Source organism: Mercenaria mercenaria, chromosome 13 (genome assembly GCF_021730395.1).
Source record: "Mercenaria mercenaria strain notata chromosome 13, MADL_Memer_1, whole genome shotgun sequence".
In the NCBI taxonomy this organism is placed as follows: domain Eukaryota; kingdom Metazoa; phylum Mollusca; class Bivalvia; order Venerida; family Veneridae; genus Mercenaria; species Mercenaria mercenaria.
The window spans coordinates 58590442-58604419 of record NC_069373.1 but is presented as its reverse complement, the minus strand read 5'-3'; the positions used below and the strand labels follow the sequence as shown (position 1 = coordinate 58604419).

The following is a 13978-nucleotide window of genomic DNA, read 5'->3' as shown; positions in this document are numbered from 1 at the left end:
ACAGTAGTGTAGGGATAGACAGTCTGAAACCTGTCTGTGAGGTTACCAAATCAAAACTTTATGAGAGCAGAATTTGGCCATATTTTCCGCAATCTTTAACTTTGGTGAGAGTTTGAACTTAAAGCATGTTATACAAAAGCTATTTTTTTTCTCTACAATCAAAATAAAAAGCTGTTTCTTTCCAGTAACAGTGAAAATTGATTTAAAATAAGCGAGGGATGAGCATATATTGATTACTGTGATCATACTTATGTTAGATTATGTCAGAGTGGACAGTGATTTGACCTAGGTGGTCTGATGTCAGATAGAGAAGCTATTATTCCAACAGGGCTAATAGATGTATAATTACAACAATTGACACAACTTGTCCATTTACTGTCTGTAGTAATTGCTTGTGACACAAATGATGGGTGGACAAGGTGATAATCGTCTTTCTGTTATACAATAGAATTTTCATTTTTAGCTCACCTGTCACAAAGTGACAAGGTGAGCTTTTGTGATCGCGCGGTGTCCGTCGTCCGTCCGTGCGTACGTGCGTCCGTAAACTTTTGCTTGTGACCACTCTAGAGTTTTCATGGGATCTTTATGAAAGTTGGTCAGAATGTTCATCTTGATGATATCTAGGTCAAGTTCGAAACTGGGTCACGTGCCATCAAAAACTAGGTCAGTAGGTCTAAAAATAGAAAAAACTTGTGACCTCTCTAGAGGCCATATATTTCATAAGATCTTCATGAAAATTAGTCAGAATGTTCACCTTGATGATATCTAGGTCAAGTTCGAAACTGGGTCACTTGGGTTCAAAAACTAGGTCAGTAGGTCTAAAAATAGAAAAACCTTGTGACCTCTCTAGAGGCCATATTTTTCATTATATCTTTATGAATATTGGTCAGAATGTTTACCTTGATGATATCTAGGTCAAGTTCGAAACTGGGTCACGTAGGGTCAAAAACTAGGTCATTAGGTCTAAAAATAGAAAAACCTTGTGACCTCTCTAGAGGCCATATTTCTCAATGGATCTTCATGAAAATTGGTCAGAATGTTCACCTTGATGATATCTAGGTCAAGTTCGAAACTGGGTCATGTGGGGTTAAAAACTAGGTCAGTAGAGCTAAAAATAGAAAAACCTTGTGACCTCTCTAGAGGCCATATTTTTCATGAGATCTTCATGAATATTGGTCTGAATGTTCACCTTGATGATATCTAGGTCAAGTTCGAAACTGGTTCATGTGGGGTCAAAAACTAGGTCAGTAGGTCTAAAAATAGAAAAACCTTGTGACCTCTCTAGAGGCCATATTTCTCAATGGATCTTCATGAAAATTGGTCAGAATGTTCACCTTGATGATATCTAGGTCAAGTTCGAAACTGGGTCATGTGCGGTCAAAAACTAGGTCAGTAGGTCTAAAAATAGGAAAACCTTGTGACCTCTCTAAGAGGCGATATTTTTCAATGGATCTTCATGAAAATTGGTCAGAGTGTTTACCTTGAAGATATCTAGGTCGAAACTGGGTCACGTTGGGTTAAAAACTAGGTCAGTAGATCTAAAAATAGAAAAACCTTGTGACCTCTCTAGAGGCCATATTTTTCATGAGATCTTCATGATTATTGGTCAGAATGTTCACCTTGATGATATCTAAGTCAAGTTCGAAACTGGGTCACGTGGGGTTAAAAACTAGGTCAGTAGGTCTAAAAATAGAAAAAACCTTGTGACCTCTCTAGAGGCCATATTTCTTAATGGATCTTCATGAAAATTGGTGAGAATGTTCAGCTTGATGATATCTAGATCAGGTTTGTAACTGGGTCATGTGCGGTCAAAAACTAGGTCAGTAGGTCGAAAAATAGAAAAACCTTGTGACCTCTCTAGAGGCCATATTTTTCACGAGATCTTCATGAAAATTGGTGAGAATGTTCACCTTGATGATATCTAGGTCAAGTTTAAAAGTGGGTCACGTGCCTTCAAAAACTAGGCCATTAGGTCAAATAATAAAAAAACCTTGTGACCTCTCTAGAGGCCATATTTTTCAATGGATCTTCATGAAAATTGGTCAGAATTTTTTATCTTGATGATATCTAGGTCACATGTGCTCAAAAAGTAGGTCACTATGTCAAATAATAGAAATAATGACGTCATACTCAGTTCAACACTGGGTCATGTGGGGATAGGTGAGCGATTCAGGACCATCATGGTCCTCTTGTTATGAAAATGTTGCATTGCTACTGTTAAGGTTTAGATATCGTTAGTTGCACTCGAGCTAGATATTGTTAGTTGCTCAGGAGCTGCATGACTTCATCTGAAGTAGAGTGCGTCCTTCATTAAACTGGAGATTTTTGTGCCACAGAGAATTTTTCATTCAATATTGATGTTGTATTACTATTTATAGGTTATAACTGTTTGCAGTCATAAGCCGTAAAACCATTCTGGACTTGTATCTTACATTGTTTAAAACAACATGAAATATTAATTTAAGTCCCTCGGCTGTCGTGAAAAATGTATCGGTATAAATCTACTAACAACTCGAGGATCAAAATTACGATAAAAGTACATGTTGTAATTGCTTTTAATTATATACTTTGGAACAGACAGTTTTAAGGAGAGCATGCATTCAGATTCTAAATTGAGAAAGTACTTACATTTGTTAGTAATTGTTAAAATAAAACAAAGTGATTCAGTTAATTTTTATGTTGTGTTTATTTATACAAGTACTTGCTTAGTCGCAGTGAAAAGGGTACTGTAAAATCAGGAAGTTTTGTGAGAGATTTTTTTTCAGTGTATTGTTTGATTGTCCCTAATTGTGAAAATAAAAACACGAGAGTGCAGTCATTGTTATAGAATAGCTTTAGCAGTTTGAAAATATCTGATTTTACCCAGTGGGTATTTTATTGAATCCATAGGTGTAAGAGACAGTGACCCCAGGATTAGAATGTACCTTTTAAAAGTCTTCATGAATAAAAGCAATTTCAATCAGCATACAGTCTAGAAAATGCTAAAGTGTACTAAACCTACAGTTTTAGCTGCAGTTTCAATAACAAATTGTTGGCATGTTTACAAGACAGGTGCATTGGTAATTGTTTCAGCTGAATTACAAAAATATAAAATGTGCTATATGTAAATATGGGAGCATGTGAATATTGCCAGGTACAAGCTCTCATGTTGATGCTCCAGTGCAAGAGATACAGCAATATATTTTAGCCCTCGGGTATTTGATTTTACCTGAAAACTTGCATAATTGCAAAATATTCATTGCAATATCTGCAGTTACATCTATGTGTATTTATTCATAGCTTTGTGAATACATTCCATCTTTTCTTGAAATTACATGTAAATGTGTATTTTGGTAGGGGTGGGGAGTAGGGGAGGGTCTTAAGCCAGCCCAGCTGAAGATGCAGACAAAAATTAAGGGTTTCTTGGGGGCCCTCTAATAATTATTTTGAATTGTAGTATAGCTTCAGTTTAGTTTGACATATATCTGAAGATACACAATCTAACCAATTTGAAATTGTTACTAAAATAAACTGCTTATGAAAATCATCAGTCTTTATTCAGACCCTGTGTTTTGTTCTTAGGAGATAATTCTTTAATCTATTAGAATTTTAAATAATTTATGTACATTTATGCCTCCAAACATATGATAACCAGAACCAAGAGGAAATTTTCCAAAATAGTATAGACAAAAAATAAGACATTGAGAAAATTATTTTGAAAAAATTATAATTTAGATGATAGCCACTGGCTGCCAGACTAGAAAGTCATGTGCAGGCATGAGCCTAATTACATTGTTGGATAGCTTCGGCAGAGTATCGAAATTTTGAGTAATCTCAGAGATAGATCTTCGTCAAATGCATTAGTAAACACTAGCGTACATTTTCTACAATATTTGTTGTAGGCAGTTATTTTAACCCCACATTACAGTCCTAATTTGTAATAAATACTTGTTTTGAAATTTCTTATTTTTTAAGTTAGTACTTTTATGTAGCAATAAAATAGAAGAAAAAATATTAGATACAAAAAAACGCTAATCGCCCTATCAGGTAACTACAAGGCTTGCATGCAGTGCAAATCTCGCTAATAAAATATGTAAATAATTGATATAATATCCGCTTATTACCTGACAATATAAATAATTGATGTATTTATCTTCCAATTACATTTAAAATGTATGAAGGTTAGATAGTGCACTGGTTTGATAATCTGATATAGATTTGTCTTAATGGAAACATAGATTTCATCTGTGCTCAGATTATTTGGGGAAAAAAAGTTATTGTCAGTAAGCCAGCCCTTTGATGAAAAACAATTTAAGATAAGAGGACATTTTTAAAAAAAAATCTGTTGCCAGTCTGTTAAAAGATTAGAAATGAATGCTGTTTTACTGGTACAAAAATGCCGAAAAATGTGTATAGGAATTTTTTTTATGTCATTAAGTAAAAATGGTCACAGCTTGCTGTGATAAATATGTATAAATTACGTTTTTATGTAGATGTATATGTCAGATATGAACTTGTAGAGAAAGAATATGAACTATATTGAAGTAACTTCGATAACGTACAGGACAAAATAAGAATTATTTTATTCGTTTTTTGGGTGTAAAATTTTGGCTTGGATATTGAAGAAAACTTTAATGGCATGTTAAATTTTGAGCCTTTTAGACTTTTTGTCACAAGCCTACATACCTTATACTCCGAGATACTGATCTTTTAATTGATTAAATTTTTGTTTAAGGCATTAAAATTTGTTTTTTTTGGTCAGTTTACATGAAATTAAAATGAAATGCAGGGAAATTTATGTCTGTCATGTGCAAATAAAAACATGGAGTCATACGGTAGAAAGACACAGATCTGCTGAACTAATAGGCAGAAAAACATACTTATTGGTAGGCCATCCCTTCTTTGTATAGCACTTTCATGACACTGTGAATTATCTCCTTCTTTGTGTTTATAAATGTTTGTAAAATATTTTGTCTTTAAACCTCATATAATTCCACTTAAATAGTCACTGAAATTTTCCCCATATTTATTACAGACAGCGACAGTAACAGTGGGTGAGGAGTGCGAGACAGAAATATCTGTGAAATATGGACGACCCATCAGCTACACCTGTGCTGCTAGAGCTTCACAACAGTTTACTATGAAAAAGTACGAATTAATATTTGTTATTTTATATAATGGTTCTTATAGCCCATCCATTTGAGAGGTTACGAGTTTGATAATTGAGCCGTGTCATGAGAAAACCAACATAGTGGCTTTGCGACCAGCATGGATCCAGACCAGCCTGTGCATCCGTGCAGTCTGGTCAGGATCCTTGCTGTTCGCTAACAGTTTCTGTAATTTCAATAGGCTTTGAAAGTGAACAGCATGGATGCGCAGGCTGGTCTGGATCCATGCTGGTCGCAAAGCCACTATGTTGGTTTTCTCATGGCATGGCTCATATGATTTCTTGATGAGGCAAAATGCTGATGCAGGAAAATATGTTTGCCGTCATTTGTCCCCAATCTCTGATTATGGGGATGTTGTCCATTGCAGATAAGAAGTTTGCACTGGGTTGGAATCCCGAAACTAGTTAATAAGTTATCTGACCTCTGTTAAATAACTGAAATACTGTTGAAATATTGTGTGAAACCCACATCAGACAAACAAAAATAATATTTTGCATGTGGAAGTTTCAGAAGAGTTTTGGTACATTTTTGATAAAAGAAGACTGAACAATGTAAAAAAAGGCCCTCAAAAAGTACTATGCCTTTCAAAATTTTAGTGAATATTTACCTGTTCTTTTATGTGTTGGATTATTCAGAAATGGAAACTTCTAACTTTTTATTCAGAAAGCCTTTGCCTGATTTGTTTCTATTTTGCATAAAATTGAGACATCATAGGAAAGTGCATGTACTAAAATACTATTACATGTACCAAAATACAATATCCGAAAACTGCTTATTTCTGTTCATTTAGATAGATAATGTTCATTTCTGTATTACAGTTGTTCGAAGGAAGGCAATCCACTAAACTGTCCTAAGCTGCTGGATCTGACTGGACCACTACAGATCGGAGGTCTGCCAACACTGCCGTCCAATTTCCAGGTGAAAAATAAGGACTATGTAGGCTGTATGAGAGAGTTCTATGTGGATGGGAAACTTCTCGACTTCAATAAATCCGTGGCGAATAACGGTACAGAGCCAGGATGTAAGGCAAAACATGATCATTGTAAAAGGGCACCTTGTCAACATGGAGGTAAACATTGGTTCTAAGATTGTAAATCTGAGTGTGGAAACCAGTCATGTGACCCTAGAATCTGATTGGCTGTTTCTGAGCACAAGTCTGAAATTGACCAATAGGAGGGCTGAATTTTTGACTGGTTTCCAAACTCTGTGGTACATTGTTTTCTTATAACATAGTGCAGTGGTTTTAAAAAGGTACTATAGTTAAATACTCTTTGCTTGCAAAGAAATGTATTTAAAATTGGATTGATAAATACTATATTTTACTTAATGAATAAATTGAAAGAGATTTCAAGAATTCAAGTTTCATACAACATTTTGTTGAAGATACCTTCAAAATGATACAGAGTTTTAATTGGTTGCCTTACATCTGCAAAAGCTGTATTTGTGTAAAGCATATAAATGCAAAAAGGAAATAGATACTGTATAAAATGATATTGTGGCTTGAAATTTATTTTGACTACTCATATTGCAGGAACCTGTTTGGATGGCTGGGAGACATATGTGTGTATCTGTCCTGATAACTGGGGTGGCAAAGACTGTGGCAACAGTAAGTTGGGTGTTATTGTCATAGAAATATCCTGTAGATTCAGTATCTTTTAATCGCAGTTTTTAGCTCGACTATTCATAGAATAGTAGAGCTATTGGACTCGCCCATGCGTCGGCGTCCGCGTCCGCGTCGGCGTCCCGATTTGGTCAAGTTTTTGTATGTAAGCTGGTATCTTAGCAATCACTTGTGGGAATGGAATGAAACTTCACACACTTATTTACTGTGATAAACTGACTTACATTGCACAGGTTCCATAACTCTGTTTTGCTTTTTTACAAAATTATGCCCCTTTTTCGACTTAGATATTTTTGGTTAAGGTTTTGTATGTAAGCTGGTATCTCAGTAACCACTTGTGGGAATGGATTGAAACTTCACACACTTATTTACTGTGATAAACTGACTTACATTGCACAGGTTCCATAACTCTATTTTGCTTTTTTACAAAATTATGCCCCTTTTTCGACTTACAATTTTTTGGTTAAGGTTTTGTATGTAAGCTGGTATCTCAGTACTCACTAATGGGAATGGATTGAAACTTCACACACTTGTTCACTGTCATGATCTGACATGCACAAAGCAGGTCCCATAACTTTATTTTGCTTTTTTACAAAATTATGCCCCTTTTTCAACATAGAAATTTTTGGTTAAGTTTTTGTATGTAAGCTGGTATCTCAGTACCCACTAATGGAAATGGATTGAAACTTCATACCTTGTTCACTATCATGAGCTGATAAGCATTATGCAGGTTCCATAACCCTATTTTACTTATTTACTAAATTATGCCCCTTTTTCGACTTCCGTATTCATTCAAGCGACAAGGCTGTTGAATAGTCGAGTGTTGCTGTCCTCCGACAGCTCTTGTTATCAAGTTTATACATAATTTTCAAAGATATGCTATATCAAGATGTTAATTGCAGAGCTGTTATAGAAATTTTAACAATAATTCAATAAGCTTGTACACTGAGTTTTTATTACTGTATTTTCATTTTTACAGCTGTGCTTAGATGACAAAAATGTTTAACTGTAAAATAAGCAGAATAAAAGGTTGCTTTTGGTTTATTTATAGTGATTGATCCACCAAGAAAGTTGACTGGTGACGGCTATCTACACTTTGATAACAGTAATGGTATCATTCCAAATGTACACTTTGGTACAAAATGGTATAATGGAATTTCATTCCGTACACGGCAGCAGAATGGTACCCTCATGTTTATATCTGCTGAAGGGGGTGAAACAGTTCATATTGAGGTATGTTTTATCATATGAAAGGTTTATACATTTCATATTTGCCTCTAAGAATTATTTTACACATTTTAAAGCAGCACAGCTCTAATTTAAGTCAAAATAGACTTTTGTAACCCAGACGGAAATTTTTGTATTCTGTTAGAATCATGAATTTATATTGTTTAATAATTTTGAGGAAAGCTTTTTTAAGTTACAATACAACTGCAGTACACCAGACTTGTACCTAGATACACATGTTACAGGTGAATGTAATTTCGAAATTTTTTTAAAAAAATATGGGCAAAAGTTCTATGTAAATAAGTGTTTTTTTGTTTTAAGAGTCATTGGTCATCTAAATTCCTTTTGCTATATTGTTTCTCACTTGCAGTTAATTGGTGGATATGTGAGTTATAGCTACATAAACAGTGTCGGACCTCAGACGTTTGTATTTAACTCGGTCACCGTCAATGATGGCAAGTGGCATTACTTTGAGGTCCGCTGGCCAGACAATGGAGACTTTATTATGATACTGGATTACGGACAAAGACAAGTAAATACTATCTTATAATTTATAGAAATTCAAGTGATAAGTCCATTCTGAAATTAAGATTTTTTATATAATTTAATTCTGCATTAGACTTGATGTCTGTATTCAAATCTAACATAAGATTCAGAAACTTAATTTGCTTGTACTTCACTGTTGAGAGTTTGGAACCTTGCTATGGCTGAGCTTTGTCATTGCCGTCACAGTTACACTTGAGATCTTTACCCACAATCTGTGAAAGATTCTTATAATATATGGAAACTGTGCTGCTGGTCTGCAGGTCAGTTGTTCTACCTATGTATGTGCTAGTGCCTGAAATTATGTCTTTAGGGGCACCTAGGGTCTTCCTTCATTTATTATATATAATAACCTTCATTTTATTATATATAATAAATGGAATGTTGCTATATGACTTAAATAATGTGGGTGTGGTCTAAAGCTCATCAAAAAAAAAATTATAATTGTTTCTTGTGTTTAGATTCTGCATAAGATTCAAAGTACCCTGGAACAGAAAAAGATACTACATGTGCATGTAGGAGCCCTGAAGGTAGGGCCAGCCCAAGCTGAAAATCACTTTATTGGATGTGTAAAGGTAAGACTATGTACTAGGCGTGAATGTGTGTGTATGTATATATAATTATATATTATATCACTGGTAAAATACTTGGAATTTCAGATACCAGGTTTTAGCTGTAGTTCGTTTTGGTTTAGTTCCACCATTTAAATACTACTGTTGAAAAATTTGCAACTATAAAAGTAATAAATGGGAAATTTTATAAATTCGTAAAAATTGAATCACTTTGGTATTTATACCCCTCAATGCGAACCGTATACTAGTTAATAGTATGAATTGGCGTTGCATTTAGACTTATGACTTTAAGAGGCACTATCGTTATTATAACCCAATCGTTTTATATGATATTGCTTAAGCATTTGTTTCTTTGCAGAATATGAATGTTGGAAACAAGGAGAATTCTGAGTTGCAGCGACCAAGAATAGTCAACGCGCAGCAAGGTTGTGATTCTGGGGATGCATGTAAAAGTAGTCCGTGCACAACACGTGCAGAATGTGTCAATGAATGGGAGGGATATTCATGCAAATGTCCTCCTGGTAGGAAATAAAATTTAATTTTTTGTATAGTCATTCTTTGTTCCCAGTATTGACATAGTTTGAATTTAATTTAGTCAGCATGAACTACACATGTTTACCCAAAACGTATATGGATTCTTGGTTTTTACTTCTAAAGATGCAATGAATTAGAATTTTATTTATTTGGATATGATTTCATGGATTTAACAGTAATGAAAATACAGATGGTGTCAAAACACATTTTTAATTGTTTTTATACATAAGAGGTATTCATTATTCCTAATTATTTTCAGAATTGATAAGAACTAGGAATGATTAGTAACATAATATGATGAAAAAATGTATTTTTCTCTTTTTTTTTTTTTTTTTTTTTTTGCTTATTTATTTAACAGTCGGATTATTTTCATCTTCATCTACAGGTACTTTAGGACCAAACTGTAATAATATCTGTACGAACTATAACCCTTGTCAGAACGAGGCTACCTGTCGACAGCCGTTAGGTGGCTATATCTGTGAATGTGGCCTGTTACAGTCTGGAAAATATTGTGAAATCACTACTCCACGGTCATGTCCCCAAAACTGGTGGGGACACCCAGTCTGTGGGCCTTGCCCGAAGAATTGCACCAGTCAAAATGGGTTTGATCCAAGCTGCGAAAAAACTACTGGCAAATGTTTCTGTAGGGTAGGTACATTGGATTTCTCTTGATAAAAATGGCTAAGAATGTGGAAATGAAGCATGCTTTTCTGTCATTTTACATTTTGCAATTTGCACACCTCCAATCACACTGATTTCCATTAGGTTTAATGAGCACTTTTTCCATTTAAAGAAGTATTTGTAGAGACAAGTTACAATGATAGCTTGTCATTAAAATGGTATCTCCTTTAAAATCTCCTGTAACAAACAAAATAGAAATGTTTAATAGATGGTGAAGGGCTTGCTTATAAAAGAAGTTTGTGCTTTCTCATATTCATTGGTTAGAGATATGAGTACATACAGGTTTGCCTTATAATGTTGTGTTCTGTTCCTCAGTAATTATCTGAGAGAATTGGATCAAACTTATGTGGCTATATGTTAAGGAATTTATCGTTTTTGGGGTAGTTTTGATATATTTCAGTGCTTTACAACCAGTAAGAAGTTTGCAGCTATTGGACCATATTCCATTTTTGGCTTGATACATTTATGTTTCAGAACACAAATGAATAAAACTGTTTTTGTTTTACAGGATAACTTCTACAAGCCTCCAGGCAGCTATAAGTGTTTGCCATGTAATTGTTATGGTCATGGATCCAGGAGCTATTCGTGTGACCCTGTGACGGGTCAGTGTCCGTGCATAGATGGGGTGACAGGTCGAAGATGTGACCAATGTCCGAGCAAGTATGCAGAGATACGGAAAGATGAAGATACTGAGATATATGGATGTAAAGGTATCTAGCTAATAATGTACTACAATAGACTTGTTTTGGAATTAGTATAAAGTTTTGTTAACCTGCCTGAAGTCCTGAAGTCAGTATTATTTTCAGGCAAATCAGCATTACTGAATATTGACTGCAATGTTAAGTCTACAAATGTTTTTATTATGTGTGATGTTATTTGAGATAAAAGTGAGAAAATTGGTAAGATATTTTGGATTAGTATCGTCTTGAGTCGTTATCAATTTTTTTGTAACTTTGTGTACAGCACTTCCAACCAAACAGATGAAAGTCAGTTAGCAGGGTATGTAATATGGTAATTTTCTTGGGCTAGTGTGCATCATTGCTTTGAATTATAGAAAGTTCCATTTTATTCTTGTGTCGCTAAATTGCCACAAAAGATAAAGGTTTGTATGATCATAGCTCTCTGTATAATACCAGCAACCTAAACAAGCTTTCACCAGTATACATGAGTCAAATACATTTGTACTAAGTTTGGGCAAATTTAACATATCACATACTTGACAGATTATTCATGTCTTTAAGTGATGGTTTCATTGTAAGATTCAAATAATCCAAAGTTATTTTAGGTAATGGTTATTTTAGCGTGGTTTCATTTCTACACCTTTTTTAGTGAAGATCACATTTTTTGTTTATTTCAGTTGATTACGAGGCATGTCCCAGGATTTACTCCCATGGTATGTGGTGGGACACTAAGATAGCCAATGTAATGGTTACTCAACAATGTCCAGATGATGCGTTTGGAGCTGCTACACGTAACTGTAGCGCTAACGGTCTCTGGCAGGAACCTGACTTCTTCAACTGTACTAGTAAATTATTCAGCGATCATCTTACACAGGTAAGATCATCTGTTAGATCATTTTGAAGTGGATCTCAAATACTTTAATATTGCATACTTGTACAGGTGAGATTGTCAGCTTGTTCATTTTTGATATTTTGTAGATGTGTAGTATATTAGTTACATTGTACACAGGTGAGATTATCTGCTTGTTCTGTTTTAATTTCTTAGAAATTTACTTAGATCTCATGCTTAGATGAGATCATCTGCCAGAATGACTTCATGTACTTAGAAGATAATTTGCTAGTTGATTTAATACAGTAGGTACATATATTTAAGAGATTATGTACATGTACTTTAATCTCAGATGCAGGTGAGATCTTCTGCTAGTTAATTTTAAATCAGTAGTTAAGAATTCATGTGAGATAATCAGCTGCTATAATTCTTTGATTAAAAAAGCTTTTTGTATCTTTTTTATGTGACAAAATTTTTAGGAGCAAGACATTCATTTGACTAGAGTTGACTTATTGATTGGCAAAAATGTAAATTGAAATTAACATTGAAATACATTTCTTTTGAGCTAATATGGTTGAGTGGTAAAAGATAAAAATGGTGATGTCAAGTATTTTTATTGATTGGATTGAAATATAAGATTGGTAATGGCAAAAAACAAAATCAGATTGAAATAAATTGGATGTAGAGTAATTTGTTGATTGGAAAAAACAACCCCCAGTTGAAATAAGGTTTCTTTAAGAAATTATGAAACAATGTACTTGGGTGAACAGACATTTAAAATTCAAAAGTTTGTTTTACTTTTCTTACCAGATTGAGAAGATAGAGTCGGGCTCACTGAAGATTAACACGTTCGTTGCCAAGACAACACTGGCATCACTCGCTGATACAACATCACAAATAGACACGATGTATGGGAATGACATCAACATCACAGCCAGAATAATGAACAGAATTCTTGATTATGAAAACCTCCGATCTGGGCTGAACCTGACAAGTGAACAAGACAGTCACTATTTATCTGTAAGATTTTATACATGTCTAAATTTAGATTTTTAATTTCTATCCATCATGAGGTGTCAGCTTCTTTAAAGAAATAGTATTTTTTACCTGACCATCATGTTTTGTATATTCTTCATATAGATTTTTAAACTTTAAGTATACATACTGTCAGTTGATATAACATTTACTTGAAATCCATTTCCTACATTGTACAAGAAGACCCCTTAAATGAATCCATGCAATTAATTGTGATTTTATTGGAGTATTGCATAGCTTTTGGCAGTTTAAATGTTCCCACTGTCAGTTTAGTAGTGTCTTGCATGACAGTGTTAATGCTTTCACAAGTTTTTAATTTATTGTATTCTTGCCTGACAGTTTTTAATGATTCCACCAGTTGTAGAATCAGCATTTTCTTGAAACATAATTAAGCTGTAAATCAGCTTCTGTTCTATTGCAGATGTGTGTTTCCTTCACATTTACAAAATCTTTTGTCTTGTGCAATAATATTTAACTGAGAAAATTTGCTTAAAAATCAATAATAACTTTGTGTGCCATTTGGATGATTTGCATAAATATTAATCTCAGATGAAATTAAAGAAGACCAATATTGTGTACTGTATAGTCTTGAACATAAAATAATTTATTTTTACATCGGCAAACATTAGAAATTTCAGGCAACATGATGGTCCTTCATGATGCATATATACAATCTACATCTTTATTTCATTAAAAATATATATATTATATTGCATTTCATATTCTGTATTTCAGAATGTCCTAACAGTTCTCAGTGACACATTACAAGTAAAGTATGCCAGTGAGTGGTCACGGTTGAACCAGCAAGGTATCGGCGCAGCACAACTGCTAACAAAGCTCGAGACTTACCTCTCTACATTGTTATCTGCCCTTGAACTCACAACGACAGAATCTTCACGACCATATAATGTTGTTACTGATAATATAGGTAAACTACAGTAGTTTTTACTATCTAATAAAAGATTGATTCAATTTTGTATTATTTTTGCTCTGTTTTTTTGCATGATGGTGAATTCTAAATCATTAGCTTGAAAAACTGATTACACAGATGTGAAAAACGGGACACCAATGTCGCTGATTATATAGACGTATTCATGTCAGTTGTATAC

At 34.1% G+C, this 13978-nt stretch overlaps 1 protein-coding gene across 2 annotated transcripts in view; it reads left to right on the top strand.

Moving 5' to 3' along the window:
* The window catches only part of LOC123530297 (cadherin EGF LAG seven-pass G-type receptor 1-like), a 55890-nt gene that overhangs the window by 23804 nt on the left and 18108 nt on the right, over positions 1-13978 (top strand). For both annotated transcript variants that reach the window (XM_053521948.1, XM_053521949.1), the window contains exons 7-18: positions 5015-5127; positions 5966-6216; positions 6679-6753; positions 7820-8001; positions 8366-8527; positions 9000-9113; positions 9469-9631; positions 10030-10292; positions 10834-11035; positions 11683-11879; positions 12645-12854; positions 13605-13797. In XM_053521948.1, coding sequence (XP_053377923.1) covers positions 5015-5127; positions 5966-6216; positions 6679-6753; positions 7820-8001; positions 8366-8527; positions 9000-9113; positions 9469-9631; positions 10030-10292; positions 10834-11035; positions 11683-11879; positions 12645-12854; positions 13605-13797 — 2125 coding nt within the window. The remainder of the gene's footprint in view (positions 1-5014; positions 5128-5965; positions 6217-6678; positions 6754-7819; positions 8002-8365; positions 8528-8999; positions 9114-9468; positions 9632-10029; positions 10293-10833; positions 11036-11682; positions 11880-12644; positions 12855-13604; positions 13798-13978) is intronic.